Genomic DNA, 22878 nt, shown 5'->3' with positions numbered 1-22878 from the left:
ATCTCTGTATAGGACCGGGCCTCAGGGTGCATGTGAGTCTGGGTGGGGTGTCTCTGTGGGTATAAGTCCAGGACTCTGTGGAGACGCTCTCTGTGGGTGTGTGTGTGTCTGTGTCTGGCGGGGGGTGGGGGGGCAGTGTCTGAGTGGAGGGCTCTTGAGGGGTTCTGTGTACGTGGGGTAATCTCTGTGTATGTCTGTCTTTGTATATCTGTGCCCGTCTATGCTTCTGTCTCTGTGTCTATCAGATATTTCATTACAAGTCTTATAATGTTTTATTATAAATTTCTACCCTTCCACAAAACCCTAAAATGATTTTCTTGCCTCTCTACTCTGAGATTTCATAAAAGAGAAACATGAAATAAGCCAACTGCTAAGCCAACATTATTCAACAATGAGTAAAAATTTAAGGTTCTGGTGGGTATGCACTAGTACAGAACCAATTGCCTGAGACTGTGCATTTCTAACAAGATCAAAGGTGATGCCAATGCTTCTGACCATAGACTGGTTTGAGTAGCAAGGACCTAAAAGATTCCAAACTTAAGAAACTGTCTTTATGATTAGACTTCCCATGTAGACTTTCCAAAGTCTCCTGACAGACATGTATTTCAGATTAGCTTGAAAGTTCTGTTCTGACCATAAATTAGAAGATATCATTTTGTTTTAAATGAGTCTCTTGTGAGTTTGGTTTGAATTAACCAGTCCTAAGAGGTGAGTGAACTCTAAGTGTACTAAAAATATGAATTTCTGGATTTGTAAAGCTGGAACATGGAAACCTCACAAAGGTTCTGCTACACTGTGAAGCTTCCTGGGTGGACAACCAACTCATTTTCCTACGGTGATATACCTCCATTTCAATGCTGACCTCCACAAACTGCAACAATTCCTGCTTCCAGTGGTGCTCATACTAAACTAGATTGTACTTATTTATTTTCCTATCCACATTCCCTACCCTCTTATTGAGGGCAAGAATGTTATTTTGATTTAATAACCCTACCACTTAGCAGTGTTCAGCACACAACACATAGGTGGTTTTTGCACAAAAGAAGCTCAGAATGTACTGGGGGAGATTATTAAACAAGCATCCGGAAAGATAATCTTTTCTCTCTCACAGAAACAACAGACATGAATGTAGCAAAAATTCCTTTAAAAAACTGTTAAGAAGCACAAGTTAAAGAGGAAAAAAAAAAGAGAACAAACCTGAGCAAGCATAATATTAAATTTTATTTGGGGCCAAATGGAGCTATCTTACATTCCAAATAGTCCCTATCATCTTATATTACAAACAAAAATAAATTCCAGATGGACTGAAGACCAAAAGATAATAAACACAACCATGAAAACAGCTGAAGAAAATATAAAAGAACTTGTTTATAAACCTGGGGTAGGAAAGGCCATTCTGAGACACAAAATGTTTAAGCCATAAAAGAAAAAAATGGCCAATCTGACTACATAAAAACTTTTAATATAAACAAACTTACAAGTCAACAAGAAATAGAGTAGAAAAAATATTTGCAACATATAAACAAAGAATTAATACCCAGGGACTTCCCTGGGGGTCCAGTGGTTAAGATTCCGTGCTTCCACTGTAGGGGGCGTGGGTTCGATCCCTAGTTGGGGACTAAGATCCAGCATGCTGTGTGGCGTGGCCAACAACAACAACGAAAGAATTAATATCCAGAAAATATAAAGAATTCCTACGAGCCAACATGAAAAAGGCAAGTCAATAGGAGGGCAGAGATCTTCATCTATTTTGCTGAACACCCAGCACTTGGCACATAGTAATCCCTCAATAAATATTTGTTAATGAATAAATACGAACAGATAATTACAAGAAAAAGAATATAAATTCCAATCTATTCATGAAAATATTCTCAGCCTCACTATAAGCAGAAAAAATACTAATAAAAACAATAGTAAATGCCTTAAAAAAGGCATCTTTACATCTTTATGTCTTTTTTTCTTATAAAAGATGTAAAAATATCCAGTATTGGTGAAGGTGTAGTAAAAGGGTTATCTTGTATATAGTTAGTTGATGTATAAAATGGTACTACACTTTTGAAGGCAACATGATATTATGTATTAAGTTTAAAATGTGGATATCTTTCAACTCCAAAATTCTACCTTTAGGTATCTATCCTAGAGAAACACTTACACATGTACACAAAAAGAATGCATACAGATAGCTACTATAGCATATAAAAACTAAGTTAAATGTGCATCAACAGAATAGTTTAATAAACAACAATGGTATAGACTTTGGAAATCAACTCAGCAGTCAAAAAGTATGAGATACATATATATGTAATGATATGTAAAAAGCTCCAAGACATTCTGTTAAGTGGAAAAAGCAACCTGCAAAACAATGTATGTATATATATATATATATACATATAATGTGCTTTTCTTTATGTACAAGTTATTATAAAACTACCAGTTTCTCTATGTACAATATGAAGGTAAAGTTAAAAAAGATAAGTTGATAGCAGAGGTCTCTGGGGAGGGGAACAAGACTGGCTGAGGGCCAAGGAAGGAGTTTCCTTCATTAGATTGAATTATTTCACAAGAATACATTCAAGCATTACTTGTGTAATTAAAAACAACTTTTTTTAAAAAAAGGGAAAAAATAATGTAAATACCATTTTACTGATATGAAGAAAACAAGAAGAATATATTTTGAGGATTAGACAGGAGACAAAAATTCCATTTTCGACATTAGTTCTGAAGTCCAACTGTAAGTAGGGAGTTGTACACACACAAGATTGGCATTCAGAAGAGGGGTCCTGGCTAAAGAAATAATCTGGGGAGTTGTTGGTAAGTAGATGATACCCAAAGGCACAGGAATGCTGTGGATGATTTAGGGAGAAAACACAATGGAAAGAGCAGAGCACCCAGGATCAAGGAGAAAGACTGAGAAGGAGCAGCTGGGGAAATAAGAGGAAAACTAGTAAAGAGAAGGGTAATGGAAGCCAAGAGAGGAGAGTGTTTTGGTAAGAAATTGGTGTCAAATGCTGCCAAGAGGTCTGATATGATGAGGGATGAAAAAACAGATAGCCATGCGAGAATCTGATGGACATTACCAGCTTCAGCAAGAGGGCATCGTGTGGGTCAGAGTATTAGAGTAGGAGTGGGTTAAAGAGTGTGGGAAGACAAAAGGTATATATAGCATACACTGAAAACTCCTTTACGAAACTTAGCAGCACAAGGGAGTAGAAAGATAGGACAGTAGCAGAAAGGAGATATGGAGGTTAGAGGACAGGGTTTTCAAAATGGGCTCTATAGAGCTCACATAGGCTCTAATAGAAAGAGGAAATAACCAAAGGAAGAAGTTCTTTAAGAAGACTGGAGGGACTTCCCTGGTGGCACAGTGGATAAGAATCCACCTGCCAATGCAGGGGACATGGGTTCTATCCCTGGTCTGGGAAGATCCCACATGCCGCAGAGCAACTAAGCCCACGCACCACAACTACTTAGCCCGCACACCTAGAGCCCATGCTCCACAACAAGAGAAGCCACCGCAAGGAGAAGCCCTCGCACCACAATGAAGAGTAGCCCCTGCTCACCACAACTAGAGAAAGCCCACAAGCATCAACAAAGACCCAACGCAGCCAAAAATAAATAACATTAAATCTTAAAAAAAAAAAAGAAGGGCCTCCCTGGTGGCGCAGTGGTTGAGAGTCCGCCTGCCGATGCAGGGGATACGGGTTCATGCCCCGGTCCGGGAGGATCCCATATGCCGCGGAGCGGCTGGGCCCGTGAGCCATGGCCGCTGAGCCTGCGCGTCCGGAGCCTGTGCTCCGCCACAGGAGAGGCCACAACAGTGAGAGGCCCGCATACCGCAAAAAAAAAAAAAAAAAAGAAGACTGGAGAATGTGATTAGAACACTTGTGGAGGGACTGGCCTTTGACAAAATGAAGGACACATCTTCCCCTATCATAACATGAGGGAAAGAGAAAAAGATGAACCCCCGATGGAGGTAGGTTTGTAGATTTGGGAGGTACAAAGATGAAGGAATTCCCTTTTGGTGGTTTCTGTTTTTATAACAAGTATAAGGCATATCACTAGTTTAAAAAGAACACATGTGAAATTAGAAGTAAAAAGATACAGTATGAAATAATCATTTGCAGTGAGTGTGAAAGTAACCTTACTAGAAAATGTATAACATTACGAGGCAGCGATGATCAAGCATATGAGGTTGACGACTATGAATTTATAGTGACATCGATCTATCTGGTTTTCTGATTTTCTTTAGCAACTCTCAGCTCCATAGATGCAGGCAACTAAAAAGGCAGACGGTTAGGTTCAACCAGTGCGTCACTCAGAGTTCCATAAACAGCAGAAGTCAACTCTGGCTGAGTTGGACAGAAAAAGAATTTACGGAAAGGACATGAGGTAGCTTTCAGGGCTACACAGTTAAAAACACCACCACAGAATGGGCTTGGAAAAGATGTCATGTTTGCTTATGCCAAGCAGGAGATGCTGCAGCTTGGGCTGCACCATTATAGTTCAGGATACCGGGTGCCAGGTGCCACTGTTGCCACTGTAACTTGATCTTGCTGCTAGAGGCTGATGCTACAAGAAGATTTACTGATAATGAAGAGGCAAGTTGTAGAGAACACAGTGGAAAGGTTTGGGAAGATTGGACTGGCTGAGAGGATGAGGAGAGTGTTAAGGGAATGAGTATTAGGAAGACAATGGTTGACTAGGCGTCAGGTAGTGACTGAGGTAAACAGGGATGTGAGGCCTCCCCTTGGAAGAGGGTAGATCCTGGGATCCAAAAGGCTGCAGAATAGTCTCAGCAGCCTAGGTGCAATAACTTAAGCAAATTTCACATGGGCGTTTAATCAGAAAAGTAAGGGGTTGGCAGTGTGGCAAAGCCTCTCACTATTGCTGTGGGCAGTGTTTCATCTCACTGATCCCAAAGACATCAAAGACTGGCAAAGCCTTGGGCAAGTTAATTACTCTCTTTGGGCCTATATTTTCTTTTTTCTTTTTTTTTTTTTTTTTCCGATACGCGGGCTTCTCACTGTTGTGGCCTCTCCCGTTGCGGCGCACAGGCTCCAGACGCGCAGGCTCAGCGGCCATGGCTCACGGGCCCAGCCGCTCTGCAGCATGTGGGATCTTCCCAGACTGGGGCACGAACCTGTGTCCCCTGCATCGGCAGGCGGACTCTCAACCACTGAGCCACCAGGGAAGCCCAGGGCCTATATTTTCTAATCTATAAAATAAAGATAATAATATTCATCTGATAAAGTTGCTATGAGGATTAAATGAGATGAGATAGATAGATGCCTAGAAGAGAGTAAGTATTCAGTAAATGGTAGCCATAAATGAAGTTATAACTGAAGCCGAGAAAAGAGTTTCCAAGAAAAGGTAGTCAATATCAAATCAAATCTTTTAGAATGATCAGAAGGGTTCACATTGGAGCACTGCAGGAGATAAATCTGTAGGGAAGATGAAGCCAGTTTAAGTCTCAGCTTGTTTAACTTTCAATGACAGCTTTGCAGTATTCAGAAAGGCTTTAAGGAAAAGCCTGACTTAGAGAAACTCAGCTAGCAGCTCTAGAACCTCTATACCCTTCCTTAATATAAGTTCTGAGATAAAAAGAAGGAGGTGCCCCAAACCAATCCATTTCTATTGAAAGACCCCTAAAAAAAAAAAGAATAGGAAATCACCAGCTATTAACGCAGTGTCCAAGAGGGAAAATGGCTAACTGAATTGCTGCACAATATAGATGGGGAAGAGGGAACTGAAAATCATACACATCATATGGCTTAAGTTATTTAATTTAATCAAAGTAGTTTTACTTGGAACCATTACAGAAGAAATTTCACTCCACTGCTTTCTCCTCTGCTCAGCTCTCACCAAATCTCGGGCCATAGGTCGTTCAGACTATAAAAAGCTCCTCCAAATTCCATAGGAACCTGATCAATCTAACTAAACCTCTTATTGGAGGAGTGGAATTTCAGCTCCTCTAATTGTGCATACCACCTGAACACGACGGCAGGCGGGTGGATCGGGGCAGCTGCCAAGATTTACTCTTCCCCCATCCACCTCAGTTGTACCTCTCTGAATTATTTAAACAAGGACCACCAAGAAAGAATGAAGTCTGAATGAAGAGCCCAACAAATCTCTTCCTTCTTTTTTTCTTTTACTGTGGGGGAGGAGAACACTTTCAAGGAAATGATATAATAAAGAAACTCACTCTCCCTTTTCATGAACTATCCCTTTCTTCTATTAACTGGACACTAAGGACCAAAGTCGTCTTCCTCAGGACAATAAATACACAACTGCAACTTCAGCTCTGAGCAACCTCCTAAAACAGCTCTTAATGTTCAATCTTTCCCAGGAAGAAGAGAATTCAGAAATTATACAAAATAAGGGCTGCCTTCTCAGAAAATTCATAAATGTTCACATAAATAAATGGTAAGACCATTAAATAAGCTCAATAAATAAAAAACCACCTGTTAGTGAAATAACAGAAACATCCACAAAAATATACAGATTAAGTAAGATTTGAAAGGCTAAGCTTTGAACAGAGAAATACTTCAGTTGAAAAGCAATGGAGGGACTTCCCTGGTGGTCCAGTGGGTAAGACTCTGCATTCTCAATTCAGGGAGCCCAGGTTTGATCCCTGGTCAGGGAACTAGATCCCGCATGACGCAACTAAAGATCCCACATGCCACAGTGAAGATCCTGCGTGCTGTAACTAAGACCCAGCGCAGCCAAATAAATAAATATTTAATTTTTTTTTTTTTTTTTTTTTTTTGGTGGTACGTGGGCCTCTCATTGTTGTGGCCTCTCCCGTTGCGGAGCACAGACTCCGGACGCGCAGGCCCAGCAGCCATGGCTCACGGGCCCAGCCGCTCCGCGGCATGTGGGATCTTCCCGGACCGGGGCACGAACCCGTGTCCCCTGCATCGGCAGGCGGACTCTCAACCACTGCGCCACCAGGGAAGCCCTAAATTTTTTAAAAAAAGAAAGAAAAGCAATGGAGGGACTTCCCTGGCGGTCCAGTGGTTAAGACTCCACACTTCCAATGTAAGGGGTGCAGGTTCGATCCCTGGTCAGGGAACTAAGATCCCACATGCCGCTGGGCCAAAAAAAAAGAAAGAAAAGCAATGGAGTTTGTGCATGAGAGTCAAACAGGTTAGAGTTCTGTTAGCTCACATCACACATGTAACCTTGAGACAAATTCCTTAATCTCTCCAACCCTCGGTTTCCTCAATAAAACAAGGATAACACTACCTATTTCTGAGAGCTCTTAAAAGGCTTAAATAAAATAGTATATGTAAAGCTCTAATACAATGCCTGGGACACAGCAGGAATACATAACAATATGCTTCCCCTTCTAATTTTCAAAATGTTTAACTAGAGATTGATTCATAAGAGAAGGTGGGTCTTAAAGAACAAGGAAAACTGAACAGGTACTCCCGATTTATTTATAATTTCAAAAATAAGAATATTCAAATTATTCAAATTATCACTAAATTACTAATGTGAAATGCATCATTGATCCTGAAATGCTTTTTTATATACATATAAGATCCTCTTCTCCCTCTCTCATAATTTTACAATTCTCTGAGATTCTACATTTGTACAATTTTTTCCTGTCCTCTTCCTGTCCTCTTCCTAAAGCCCTGACTCAGACCCTCCTTACTTTGGATTTGGGATGACCTAAGTCTTAAACCAGAAAGACATAACTTAGAGTTCACTGAGTATTCTGACAGACTTCTGGGAGAAAGCCAGAACCCAGCAACTAAGAAGTTAGAATCAGTGTGGCATAATAAAAAGGACACAGGCTTCGGAAACAGACCAAGGTTTAAAACAGGGGTTTTAAGTCCTACCTTTCTAGATGTATAACCTTGGTCAAGGCACTTTACCTTCTCTGGACCTCATTTCCTTATCTGTGAAATGGAGATAATGCCACTTATATCTCATTGTGTAGCTGTCAGGATTAGAAAAATGCCAATAACATATAAAGGGCCGATTAATGGTAACTGTTATTACGGTCAATCTGCCAAGTGCCTTACTGAACATTTTGCAAGGCTGTACTTTCCTAACAGGCAAAAGGAGTAATACTCCTCCCTCATTCCCATGACTATATCCAAAGGGTTCCATTTTAGTAGCCCATAATTAACCAAATAAAGAGCTTAAAGAATTCAGGGCAAGAAAGCACTAGCATGGCTCAACTCATTCTCTGCTGACAGCAACAAAGCCAGCACAAGGTGGATTCATCTGCCAAAAAAATAAAGGAATCTGCTTGAACATGGTCATTACTGATACTGACGTAAGCACAAACTAGTTGTGGTTCTTAGGCTCACAGCCTTATTGTCAGAAAGTTTTAACTTTTCTGAAATAAATCCTCTCCTGCCTTGTTTTCCCTGCTGTGCTGTGACATTCCTATTACCCCATTTTCAAGAACACAGGGAAGAAATCCTCTCAACTATTGCAACTGCATTCACTGCGGACTTTATCTTCCTATTTCACAAATCACTTCTTACAGAAATTTTTGGTTTGTTGAGTTCACTTATGAAGAAAAACATTATATACAAATATACGATAGCCACGGTGACAAGATCTGGTCCCCAGAGTACCACAAATTACAGGATGGAGGTAGATGCCAAAGATAAGATGGGACTGAGTAACCTGCACACCATATGTTCATTCTTATTAAATGCTGCACTTGGAAAGTCTGGCTCTTATGAAAAGCTTATTTCCCTTGTGTGACTGAACAGAGTAACAGTACTAAGAAAACTGATGACAGATACACAAATGGAGTAAGGGAAACCATCAATGGAAATATGCTTAAGATAAACAAGCTTGTATGTGACAGTTACAAAATAAAAGCAATGATTACCAATTACATAGCCAAAGGTAGCTATCTCAATCCTAAGTACCTCCAGTCCCTCCCTACACTAAAATAAAAGCAGAAGGGAGTCAAGTTCAGAATGATTATTTAAATAAATTAAAAATCAAGAAAGGCTTAACAAATCAAAATATCACACTGCAGTCCCTTGGGGAAGTGACTTTCAACTTGAAGAAAGAAGGTCAGTCTCATGCACTTGTTTTAATTTAGCTAATTCTATGTCAAGAAAGTTCAAGATTCTGCCCCCCAAAAGTAGCTCAGCAATGCCTGTAGTTGTGTCATACAGCTGCATTCTCGCCCGGAGCTTTGCCTGCTTAACTTCCAGTACAGAAGTTGTTTTTTGGTTGCAATTAACATTGTAAGGCAAGCTCAGCCCTGTCTTCCATAGCCTTGAGGCTGCTGAGTAAATCTAGAATCATGAGACCTACATTTTGATGCTGGAAAAACAGGAAGAAGGTGGTTCAGCAACAAGGAAAATGGTCAAGAAACACATCTAGAATTAGGAAAAACAGACTGATGCTGGCCTATGATTTTCTCACTGCTTTATATAGAATATATTGAATAGTATGCACCATTTAAAGGAAGCCGTAGTGGTGCACTTAAGCCACAATAGAAGGAAGAAAAAAATAAAATCAATTCTTAATAATTGCTGTAATTTCTTAAGCCCTCACTATGTGTGCCAAGTTCAATGCTAAGCCCTCTACAAATATTTCTAATCCTCAATCGTATTAGTAACCTCACTTTATAAAAGAGAAAACTAAGATTTAGAGAATTTGGAAATTACCCAAAAGCTAGTTAGTGGGGGTACTAGGATTCAAACCCAGGTCTGCTTGACTGTAAATCCCATGTTCTAAAGGCAATTTGAGCCCACGGGCCACACAAAAAGACAGCACATGCTGCAACGAAGATCCCACGTGCCGCAACTAAGACCCAATGCAGCCAAATAAATAAAAATAAATACTAAAAAAAAAAAAAAAAGGCAATTTCTTGGGGAGTTCCCTGGCGGTCCAGTGGTTAGGACTTCGCGCTTTCACTGCTGTGGCCCCAGGTTCAATTCCTGGTCAGGGAACTAAGATCCCGCAAGCATCATGACAAGGCCAAAAAAATAAATAAAGGCAATTTGTTAAACGCTCTTACCCTCAAGAGACCTAATCAAAATACAGATTTTTACACAAAAAGACCCTTAATCACTGGATTTGGCCAAAGTTATAAAGCACCTCAACTAGTTACAAATACATTTCAGATTTCCAGACTCAAATCTAGGTAGTACCAGCACTGGTGCCTGTGCTGCCTCTCTTTCCTCCTATAATTCCTCCCAGAGAAGTTTCATAATGCAAATGAGAAAGACACTGTCCTAAAGCATCATTAAACAAATTCCTTCAGTCTTGCCTCTGATGTTATCACCTATATTTGGGTAATTAAAATGGAAGGGTTCTCTGCTTCATACCTTAATAATGAGGCTATTACAACCAAAGTTAGGCTGGATACAAGGTTCCAACTCAGCTGAATCCTGCACAGTGAAATCAATGCAGACTTCACGTCATTTCCTTGCTGTTCTGATAAAGCAATTAAAACTAATTCACAAGGGGACTTCCCTGGTGGCCAGTGGTTAAGAATCCGCCTGCCAAGGCAGGGAACATGGGTTCGAGCCCTGGTCCGGGAAGATCCCACATGCCCAGGAGCAACTAAACCCGTGCACCACAACTACTGAGCCTACGCTCTAGAGCCCACGAGCCACAACTACTGAAGCCCGTGCTCTGCAACAAAAGAAGCCACCGCAATGAGAAGCCCGCGCACCGCAATGAAGAGTAGCCCCCGGTTGCCGTAACTAGAGAAAGCCCGCGTACAGCGACAAAGACCAACACAGCCAAAAATAAATAAATTAAATAAATAGATTTTAAAAAGTCATTCACAAAGTAAAAAAACCCCATAAATTACTGTGTTCACATTACACCTCGGAAATTAAAATGATAATCCCTTTTCATACGATCCACATCTCTGTTTTTGCAATATTTGCCCTTTTTCTTCCGTGCTGATTTGCTTTATGAGAGGACAGACACACCACAGATAGCCATTGTGTAATACTGGGAATATCAAACATCTAGGCACACCTACTCCTTGGTGTTCTGAGGCTACGGCCTCTTCAAAACTATATCTGAAAGAAGCTGACAGCTGAGATGGAAAACCCCACAGTGATCGCCTTTCCCAAAAGTAGAAGCATTTCTTCCTAACACTTTCAGATCATAATAAAAGAACCAATAAAACAATCATTGTCTTCATACACAGTCTAATAATCCTGGTGACCAACTACTGAGCAGAGAGGACAAACCTCTGAAGAGAAAACAGTGAAAAGAATCTCTCCATTACCCTTCTACATTCAGAGAAGATGTAAGGATATTGCAGTATCTGGAATGAAGGGCACGGCATCAATACTGCTCGATGGAAGCGCTTGGCCACAGAAAGGCAGAAAATCATCATCTGTACAGAAACCAGACAACTGAGGATCTCAGTGCGAGGTAACTACTCCTTATAGAAAAGATCTCCAAATAGAAAAGCTCTTTCCACCCTTATTGCTGGATGAACTCTCATAAGCAGTAAGCTTTTTCTACACCATCGGGGTCTTCTCCCCGATAGTCTGGAAAATACACACGGGAGTATGTTGGGAGTACAGAGAGGGGTAATACTATTCCAAGGAGCAGGGGAGAGCGCTACCTCCATGTTATTCCCAGCTAAGTACAGCCGTACCACCGGGAGTCTTCGCTCCCCAGCACTGGGGCCCGGGTGGGAACATCTCTGAGAGAGCGGGTTTAAGGGGAAAAGGGATCTCTCTGCTCCTACGATCAGAAGGGAGGGCCCGGAGGGTGGTGCCGCAGCGCCGAGAGGATCTGCGGTTCCCCCTCCCACCCTCGCTCTCCGAAAGAGGCAGCCCGGCCCCAATACCTTCTTGACCGTGCGCGGCGCCTCGGTGACGGTGCCGTCGGGGCTGACCAGGGCCTCGCCGCCGTCGCGGTGCCTCTGATGCTGGTGATGAGGGTCGCTCCGCTTCATGGCCGACGCCTGAGGCACTTTCCCAGCGGCGGGGCTGAGAGCCGCAGCGGGCCCCGATCCCGGACCTGGGGCCGGGGGTCGCTCCGCCGCGGGAGCTGGAGCTTCAGGGTCCCCGCCGCCCGCTGGGGGGGCCATGGCACTCACGGCCGCCGTGCTCAGTCCCAGCCGCGGCTCCGCCTCGGAGGGGCTCAGGTCCTTCAGCTCCACCTCAGGCACCTTCGCGGCAGCCGCTGCTGACACGACCTGCACCGACATCACCGCCTCCACTGCAACCGCCGACTCAGACTCCAGCTCCTGCTCGGCCCCGCCTCCCGCCTCCCTTCCCCATCCCTCCCCCATTCCCCCACTCCTCCCCTCCATCGCCTCCGCTCCCACCCCCTTCCTCTGCCCGCCCGCCAGCCAGCCCCGGCCTCTCCCCCACCGCCCCGCCCCGCCCCGCCCCGCCCCGCCCCGCCCCGACCTGGCTCGCTCGCGCGCGTGGAGCCACGGAACCTGTAGTGCGCTTGCTCTGGGCCGCACGAGGCGAAAAGACAGTGGGACCTCAGCCCCCGACCACCACCGCGCGCCGCCAAGGGCTGGGCGCACGATGCCCCCTGGGAGTTGTAGTCCCAATCCCTCTTCCTCCAGCAAGCGGGATTCTGTAGTAGAGATGGAGCTCTAGTGCCGGTGACTAACGGAAAGGAGTGACAACGGGTGACACGACATGAGGAAGAGAAAGTCTCCAGAGGAGTTGCGGCTTCCGGGGAACGAACGCTAGAAACCTTAGGGTTGGGAAGGTGGGGGAGGAATGACTTTCTACCCTAACATTGTAAATTGCCTCCGAGTGTGCAAGTCTACGATCACGTGAGCAGGCATTTAAAGGAAAAGCGGTGTCACGTGGGGATAGCGCCGATTTACGGCTTAAAGTGACTTGATTTTTCTGCATCAATGAAATCGGGACCCTAACAGCTTTCCGAACTTTAATGGCTCTGTTTTTAGAAGGAATACATTAGGACCTTGCCTGCTGTGGTGATTTCTAGAACATTCTGAGCTTGGAATTTAACATCAGTCCAAAAAAAGAAGTTAGGTATCACTAGGTCAAAATTTCAAGGCTAAAGAATTATACGTTGGGGACTTCCCTAGTGGCACAGTGGTTAAGAATCCGCCTGCCAGTGTAAGGGACATGGGTTCGACCCCTGGTCCGGGAAGATACCACATGCTGTGGAGCGACTAAGCCCGTGGGCCACAACCACTGAGCCTGCGCTCTACAGCCGGAGAGCCACAACTACTGAAGCCTGAGCACCTAGAGCCCTTGCTCGCCCCAACGAGTGAAAGCTCACGCGCAGCAACGAAGACCCAACGCAGCCTAAATAAATTGAATTAAATTTTTTAAAAATTACATGTTGGGCTTCCCTGGTGGTGCAGTGGTTGAGAGTCCGCCTGCCGATGCAGGGGACGCGGGTTCGTGCCCCGGTCCGGGAAGATCCCACGTGCCGCGGAGCGGCTGGGCCTGTGAGCCATGGCCACTGAGCCTGCGCGTCGGGAGCCTGCGCTCCGCAACGGGAGAGGCCACAACAGTGAGAGGCCCGCGTACCGCAAAAAAAAAAAAAAAAAAAAAATTACATGTTGCCTTAAACAAGGCCAATTCTTTTGCCCTGTTAATTAATTCCCTCTTTTTATTATTATTATTATTTTTTGCCCCTCCACACAGCTTGCGGCGTCTTAGTTCCCCGATCAGGGAGTGAACCCTTGGCAGTGAAAGCACGGAGTCCTAACCACCGGAGGGCAAGGGAATTCCTGCCCTGTTAATTCTAATAGATGTCCAACCCAAGTTCGTGTGCCAGTGGCACAATGAAGTCAAGTAAACCAAAATGTCAAAGTTTGGAGCAGAGAAAAGTTTATTGCAGGGTGCCAAGCAGAACAGGCAGCTAGTGTTCGAAAAGCCTGACCTCCCTGATAGACAAAATTTAGGGCTGCAGGATGTGTGACTTAATTCTGATTGGTCGGTGGTGAAGTAACAGGATGATGTCTCCAGAATCTCAACCTTCTGGTTCCAACCAGTCTAGGGTACCCATGCTTGTGGTCACATGCATGTAGTCACTATCCTCCACATGGATAGGGGTCTTAGTTTCTGTAGAACTCAAAGATACCTATCAGATTGTTATCTATATCCCTTCAGGAGGAACTAGAACTATGTCCTGTGACTCTATTGTCCTATTAATGCTTGAGCCTGCTCTTTGGAATTTGGGGAAGACCTAGGAGATTAAAGCCTTTTTTTTTTCTTTACTACAAACAAGAAACAGGGGACACGGAAGAGCACCTGAGAGGGCACCGCAGACTCTTGCTCGGTTTCAGGGAGATAATATGAAATTCAGGTAAGTGTATCAGCAGAGAGGAATATTAACTAAAATATGAATAGTGATTTCTTTAAGTGATGGGATTTGGGGTGAGTTTTTTTTTTTTTTTACTTTGTAGTTTTCTGTATTATTTTAAATTTTTAAATTTATTTTAAAAGGTGTAAACCCAAAGACATGTATGGCAGTTTTATTTTTAATTATGAAAGGTTGTCTGATACTAATGTCCAACAACAGAGGAATGGTTACAACCTTTAAAATTAAGTTGGCCAAGAACTTTTTTTAATGATGAAGGGAAATAAATGCTTATGATAAAATAATAAGCTAAAAAACAGGAAACAGAATTGCACATTCTATTAGATTTTAACTATGTAAATAATACTTGAAAAAAGCAATACATTAAAATACAATTGACTCTGGGTGACAGATTATGGGGTAGGTCATTTCTTCTCTGTTCTCAGAGAAACTGAGGCAAAGGGGATCTTACAGTTTATGGTTGCTCAGAGAGTAAGTGATTGCCCTGACAACCCCAGAAGGCCACTGGACATCTAGTCTTTGGATCAACTATTTTTCCCCTGGCAAGAAGGAGAGGGAGAAATCACCTGCCTTGATCTCCTTCCCTGTGCTACTGCTATCTTGGAAATCTGTTCATTTGTGGAGCTGTCCTACACTGAATGGAATCTTTTGTATCCTGGCCTTCAAAAATTTGTGCCTAACACTGTGAGTTGGAAGGCATCTGAGCACTTCCATTTCCACAAAGCCCACAAGTCCACCAGACACAAGGGCTTCTTAAGCTTTCTCTTCACACTCTGTCTTTCAGAATTTCCTTCCTATTATAAAGAACCAGCTTAGAGCTTCATCCTCCAGCTGTCAGAGAAGAGATTAGCAGCTCTATAACTGATTTCTTTCTTCCCCCTAATGCACAAGGGAGCTGTGGTACAGCCACCTGGCCTGTGTTGAAGCTCATAGGCAGCAGCTGCCTACCTGGACGACCACTAGACTTGATTACTGAGGGGATGAACTAATTCTTCAATGGGATGTGGTTACAAAACATAAGGAGTTGGAGCACTGGAAAGAAACTGATATTCATCGTTTATTTATCCAGGCACCATCCACTGATTGAGGCCAAACATCAGGGCACATTCCTCACCCATTCTCAACTCTATCCTACACACCTGCTGCTTCTGCCATCTTTGTTACTGAGGGACACAAGGCACAGTTGAAGATGGAAATACCGTAATGGAAACAGGATAATTAAGCATAAGTTTATGAACTATTTAGTTTATGAAATATTTAGACTACAGGTCCTCTTCCCTCACCTGGCTCATTCAGCTTCCAGACACTGGAAGGCAGAAATGTATCTTCCATGTAGGAGACTGGAAGAACTTCTCTAAGATAATCTGACCAGTCCAAGAGAGAAAACTTGAAGATATAACATTGAGAGTTCCCCAAGGAAATAGGCCAGCCAGATCACCCTCGGTGAAGACCACACCCATGTTTGCAGAGTTTCCAGAGAACTACTTAGTGCTACACTCTTAAGTATGAGTAGGTAAAGTCACAAGTTATACAAGAAAACCTTTAATATGGAAGACAGAGATCAACATAAGCAAGCAGAAAATAACAACTGGGAGGAAACAGAGGCTATGCATCAAGAAGAAATCAAGACCCCCCCCAAAATCATCAATATCCTCAGAGACTTAAGATATTTTATTTGTGAAAGAACATGCTGTTTCAAGAAGTGAACATTCAGAAAACAAACATGAGACCTTTAAAATGAAAGCATACTAGCAGAAATTTTTAAAAACTCAATAAATAAAAAGAGAAAGAAATTGGGAGTTCCCTGGTTGTCCAGTGGTTAGGGCTCTGCGCTCTCACTGCCAAGGGCCTGGGTTCAATCCCTGGTCAGGGAACTAAGATCCCACAAGCCACACGGCACTGCCAAAAAAAAAAAAAAAAAAGGAAGAAATTAAAAATAAGAAAGATGCAGTTTATCTTTGCTCAGATTGTTGAGTAATGGTGGCTTATTTCATGGTTTTTATTTTTTTTAATTGAAGTATAGTGGATTTACAATTTTGTGTTAGTCGTGGTTTTTTCATTTGTGTCCAGTGCACATCTTAACATGATAGGTACAATGCATTGGGTAGCCACAGTTTTCTGGAAAAGCTGATCTCTTAGGAATTGTTTTTCAGATCTTCAATACATGTTTTTTCTCTAATTAAAAAAAAAAAAAAAAGGGCTTCCCTGGTGGCACAATGGTTAAGAATCCGCCTGCCAATGCAGGGGACACGGGTTTGATCCCTGGTCCAGGAAGATCCCACATGCCACGGAGCAACTAAGCCCGTGCGCCACAACTACTGAGCCTGCGCTCTACAGCCCGTGAGCCACAACTACTGAAGCCCATGCACCACAACTACTGAAGCCTGCATGCCTAGAGCCCGTGCTCCGCAACGAGAGAAGCCACCACAATGAGAAGCCCACACACAACAACGAAGAGTAGCCCCCACTCACTGCAACTAGAGAAAACCCGTGCGCAGCACTAAAACTAAAATAAATTTAAAAAAATACCGTTCACAAAAAAAAAAAGAAAAAAGAAAGAAAAGAAAATGACTTAGAGGGTCAGTCCAAGAAGACCAACACCCAAATAATAGGAGTGCCAGAAAAGTGACAAGGAAAATTGGGGGTGTGGGAGGGGGGAATTCAAATAAATAACTCAAAAAATTTCCCAAAACTGAAAAAGGAGAATTTCCATAATGAAAGGGGCCACTAGGTGCCAGCCCAATAGATGAAAATAAACCTACATTAATATACATCACTATTAAACTTCAAAACTCTGGGGACAAAGAGATAATCCTTCAAATGTCTGGAGTGGATCAAGGAACATTTTTACAACAGTTCAAGAGTCAGAAAGATACTGAACTTCTTAAAATGAACTTCTGGAAGCCAGAAGATAATGTCTTCAAATACTACAGACCCTCTGTTTGCCTTCTCCAGAGAATGAACTGACAACCAGACAAAGTTGGGAAGGGTAGTCATCTCACTGTTCAGAGTTAGGTAGGGAATCAGAAACCAGTCCTTCTGCTTTCATTTCTACCTTCTAAAGTACCTGCTGCCTGCAATTCAGAGCCTTTTAGGGGTGCTTCAATATAAGTTTTCCCTAGTGCTGGCTAAAACTTTATTTTAGCTTTTTCAAGACTGCCAAATTGCCACTCATTTGCTTTCCAGCTTTCAAAACTGTCACTATTGACTCCTCCCCCCTCCATCTCTTTTTCCCTCCTTGTAGGCAGAGTGAAAAAGAGCTAAATCCATATTCTCTATATTGGGAGGTCAAATGATAACACCTAAAATGAACATTCAAGAGATGGCATTATCATGTTATTCAGACATATGGAAGTAAGTATCATAAGGATCATCTAAAATAAAGTGGTTGGCTCCCAGGAACAGGAAATTATGGGGTACTGAGATAGCTGCTTTAATCAACAAGACCTGTAGAACTATTTGACTTTTCAAACTATATCATGCATAATTGAGATGAAAATTAAAACTTTAAGAGCAGGGACTTCCCGGGTGGCACAGTGGTTAAGAATCCGCCTGTCAATGCTGGGGACACAGGTTCAATCCCTGGTCCAGGAAGATCCCACATGCCGCGGAGCAACTAAGCCCGTGTGCCACAACTACTGAAGCCCGTGTGCCTAGAGCCATGCTCCACAACAAAAGAAGCCACCACAATGAGAAGCCTGCACACCGCAAAGAAGAGTAGCTCCCGCTCGCTGCAACTAGAGAAAGCCCACACTCAGCAACGAAGACACAACATAGCCAAAAATAAATAAAACAAAATTAATTAATTAAAAAAAAACTTTAAGAGCAGGCAAAACTGTATTGTACAGAACAGGGAATTATATACATTATTTTGTAATAACTTTTAATGGGGTATAATCTATAAAAATACTGAATCACTGTGCTGTACACCTGAAACTAATATATTGTAAATCAACTATACTTCAATAAAAAATTAAAAAAATAAAAGCAGACAAAAGTAATACTTAGTTTATGGATGCATAGCTTCATTTGCACATATGAAAATATAAAAATGGACTGGAAGGAAACCCACTAAATTCAGACAGTTGTTTTTCTGTGGAGGACGGGGAAAGTGGGAGGAAAAATGGGACAGGAGTGTTGGTCAAAGGGGACTTTATAGCTAAATCTGTTATACTATATTTCTTTTTAAAAAGTAGGCTGGAAGCAAATATGATAAAATGGTTTTTTAAAAGTTATTTCTGAGTAGTGGGAATGTGGGTGTTTATTATTAGGTTGTTTTTCGTGCTTCTCTATCTTTTCAATTTCTTAGATTACAAAATGACTTACACAAGCAGAGGAAGGGTTGGGGCAGTGGACATACTACTTAAAAGAATCTGGTACCAAAAGGGGCAGGCCTCACAAGCTGGGAAGATGGATGACAGAGTTTGAGTGTAAGGGGGGCCCAATGGAGCAGCTGAGGGCAGAGCCTGCTGGAGGGCTGAAAGCACGGAGACCTCAGGGCAGCAGCACAGCCACAGGGAGTCCCCCAAACCAAGCTCCTCTTGGACCCTGAGGAGTTTCTTCCAGGGGTCTAATTCAGGAGTTTTGGTAGGAAAGTGGCCACTATTGCTCAGTCCCAAGATCTGGCGTTCCTATAAAAATACTGCAATGCACAACTGGTTTGTGGGAGTGTCCACAGTCACGGATTTCCAACAGCTGCCGGTCTGCATTCACAAAAGGTGGGCTCACAGTGCCCTCTAGTGGTCACAGAATCTATCAGCCTCCACAGTCAAACTGAAGGGTAACATTTCTCAGCTTTTCAAAGCCCAGAATAAACTCCCCCAATACCCCATTCGCCATCCTTTATATAAGTAATACTACTAAAGAAAGAAGAGATGGAGGGAATGTACATGGAGATAAAAAGAAGAAAGAAAATTGTTAACATTTCCCCTTGTTTCAGAAAAGATCATTAGACAACACTGATCATTTTTATTGTTTTGCATACTGCTGTTGATAAAGGTTTAAAAATAGCTCTACTACTGAAGATATACAGATGGCCTACAGGCAAAAGAAAAGATGCTCAACATCGCTAATTATTAGAGAAATGAAAATAAAAACTACAATAAAGTATCACCTCACCCCAGTCAGAATGGCCATCATTAAAAAGTCCACAAATAGGGAATTCCTTGGCGGTCCAGTGGTTAGGACTTTCACTGCCAGAGCCTGGGTTGGATCCCTGGTTGGGGAACTAAGATCATGCAAGCTGCGTGGCACTGCCCCTCCCCGGATGTTTATAAACAAATGCTGGAGAGGGTGTGGAGAAAAGGGAACCCTCCTATACTGTTGGGGGCGAATGTAAATTGGTGCAGCCACTATGGAGAACAGTATGGAGGTTCCTTAAAAAACAAAAAATAGAATTACCATATGATCCAGCAATCCCACTCCTGGGCATATATCTGTAAGAGATGAAATTCTAATTCAAAAAGATACATGCACCCCAATGTTCATAGCAGCACTATTTACAGTAGCCAGACATGGAAGCAATCTAAATGTCCATCGACAGATGAATGGATAAAGAGGATGTGGTACATATATATACACACACACTATGGACTATTACTCAGCCATCAAAAAGAATGAAATAATGCCATTTGCAGCTACATGGATGGACCTAGAGATTATCATACTAAGTGAAGTAAGACAGAGAAAGACAAATATCAAAAGATATCACTTATATGTGGAATCTAAAAAAATGATACAAATGAACTTATTTACAAAACAGAAATAGACTCACAGACAAACAAACTTATGATTACCAAAGGGGAAAGGCGGGGGAGGGATATATTAGGAGTTTGGGATTAACAGATACACACTACCATATGCAGAATAAACAATAAGGACCTACTGTATAGCACAGGTAACTATATTCAATATCTTGTAATAACCTATAATGGACAAGAATCTGAAAAAGAAATATATATATACAACTGAATCACTCTGCACACCTGAAACTAACACAACATTGTAAATCAACTATACTTCAATTTTAAAAGAAAAAAATTAGCTGTACTACTGTTGAGAGGAGCAGTGATGTCAAGAATGAGCAAGATGAGCAAGCACAAGGGGATACAGGGTGGCCAGAGGGAACACAGCAGGGGAAACCTGGACAGGAGGAAAAACCAAAGGTCAGAACTGAGAGTGGAAAGAGTCTGGACTGCAGAGTCAGGAAGGCCCTGGACCCAGAGTCTGTCACTTACTACCTATGAGGTTGTGGGCAAGTCATTTTGCTTCACTGAGTTTGTTGCTCCAGAAAACTAGTTCCTCTGATCCTTCTAAATTAAACAAGAGGCAGTAGACTGCAGTGGCCAAGAGCCAGGTCGCTCTGGAGCCAGATGGCTCTGATGGAATCCCAGCATTATCACTTACTCTGTGGCCTCAGGCAAACTATTTTTTTTTTTTTTGTAGGTTTAAAAAATTTACTTATTTTTATTTTATTTATTTTTGGCTGCGTTGGGTCTTCGTTGCTGCACGCAGGCTTTCTCTAGTTGCGGCGAGTAGGGGCTACTCTGCATTGCGGTGCGCAGACTTCTCATCGCAGTGGCTTCTCTTGCTGCGGAGCAGAGGCTCTAGGCGCACGGGCTTCAGTAGCTGTGGCACATGGGCTCAGTAGTTGTGGCTCACGGGCTCTAGAGCACAGGCTCAGTAGTTGTGGTGCACGGGCTTAGGTGCTCCACGGCATGTGGGATCTTCCCGGATCAGGGCTGGAACCTGTGTCCCCTGCATTGGCAGGCGGATTCTTAACCGCCGTGCCACCAGGGAAGTCCCTTGGGCAAACTATTGAACCATTCTGTGCCTCAGTATCTTCGGGGTGTTAACAGTGCCTCTTAGGTCTGTTGCGCTAAGGTATATACTTAGGTATATGTATATACCTTATGCACTTCATACACTTAGGTATATGAAGTGCTTAGAAGAGAGCTAGCAAGCATTGAATAAGAATTAGCCGTTATTAGTAGTATTATTATTACCATTATATACATGTAAAGTACCTAGAAGATGATCAGTGTTAGTTCCCTTTCCTCTTCCCCTGGAATTTGGCTCTGGGCAAATTGCTTGTGTCCCCATCACTTGAGCTACACCCCCAAACAAGCATGGTTAATACTCCACAATACCCTCTGAGTTGTCTGTGGGTACCATCCCCTTTCCTACGCAGATCTCCTTTCCACAGGATCCTGAGCCTAGTTTCCAGTTTTCTACTGACATCTTTTTGGAGGAAGTGAGGCTAGCAGCCTTCTCTCAGGGAAGCCAGATTCCTTTGACTGCCTGAAGGAGGAATCTGTGGATCCAAATGCACCGGGTCCCACAGACATCCCTTGTTGAGGCTAGAGGTCCCCAGAGGGGGGCCCAGGATTGCTATGAGGAGCCATGCCCATCGCCACTCCCCAGCAGGGGGACACTTGCTTCCAATCATCACGCCAGGGACAAGCTGCATGTTCTTGCTCATTCGTCTTATGATCAATGCCCAGTGAGGCAGCTGTGGCCAGAGCTTTTGTCCTTATATAGAACCAACTGGCCAGGAAGGACAGCCAGCACATGAAGCTGACATCAGCCTGACATCTGTCAGCTGTGGACTCATTAGCACCAAGCTCTTGGCCTTTCAGAATAGCTTTCAGAGGAAGTGGAAGACAAATTAGATCAGCACCAGGTAAACAGGTCAAGACGGGGCCTATGGAAAGAAGCACATCAAGAGTTTATACAAAAACCTTTTATTTACTGTTTATATTTTGTCTCCCTATCCCTACCCCCTGATCTGGAACCCAGCCAGCTGCTAAGGCTTCCTGCTGTCTGGTTCTTGAAACTGGGTCCTCGGATGGGGGTTATGGGAGGTGGGAACTTCTTCACCCACTAGTTGTGGAAGTTGAAGGAAGCTTTTCTGCCTGGCTGAAGTGTCAGTAGCTTCCCAGGGGAGCCCCTCAAGTCAGAGGATCCATCCCCCACTGGACAGATACAGGAAAAGATAACATGCATCTCTTGGAGGCCCAGAGGCTCCCCGTCACTCACTGCTTCTAGGCCACGCCAGGCTCCATAGCTGAACCAATCTCTCACCTGGAGATGGAGCCCAGCAGCAAAGGGGTGGGGTTTGGGGGCAGGACAGACAATGCTGCGATGCTGGGTCCTAATCAACAAACAGGAAACGGGAAGAGGTTGGCCTGGTTGAACTGAAATGGGGAAGGGGAAGAAGGGTGCAGGAAAACCCAGGGTGGCTTAGTGGCCTGCAGTAGAGCCAGCTGGACACTTCATAAAGAAAGGTTACAGGCCCTTTGGGAGTAAGCACTCCCAGCCCCGCAACCACCCTGAAGAGGGGGAAAGGAGCTCTGTCCTCCCATGGACAAAGGGCTAACGACACAAGCAACACTTTTGGTCTGAGAGTGCCAGGGAAGGGCACCCCCTGGCACCCAAAAGGGCAGCCTGCCTTGCTGGTCACCACAGCCCACTCTGAGTACTGTCACCCCTGCCTGCACCTTTACTGCCCACCACGAGCTCTGCATACCCCATGACCCCCACTGGAGACTGACGCTGCCAGCCAGGTGGGGTAGAAACAAGGACCCTGAGCTCCAG

General features: G+C 43.4%; 1 protein-coding gene across 1 annotated transcript in view; it reads right to left on the bottom strand.

The window, feature by feature from the left end:
* AHCYL2 (adenosylhomocysteinase like 2) overlaps positions 1–12169 on the bottom strand; it is a gene marked incomplete at both ends in the record, with an annotated part of 182515 nt that extends 170346 nt beyond the window's left edge. Inside the window, one exon of the mRNA XM_079711852.1 lies at positions 11807–12169. Coding sequence (XP_079567978.1) covers positions 11807–12169 — 363 coding nt within the window. The remainder of the gene's footprint in view (positions 1–11806) is intronic.
* Positions 12170–22878: the final 10709 nt, after the last annotated feature.

This window comes from Hyperoodon ampullatus, assembly GCF_949752795.1.
Source record: "Hyperoodon ampullatus genome assembly, chromosome: 9".
Taxonomy (NCBI): domain Eukaryota; kingdom Metazoa; phylum Chordata; class Mammalia; order Artiodactyla; family Ziphiidae; genus Hyperoodon; species Hyperoodon ampullatus.
The sequence above is the reverse complement of the archived record's forward strand: the minus strand, read 5'-3'. Positions and strand labels throughout refer to the sequence as shown.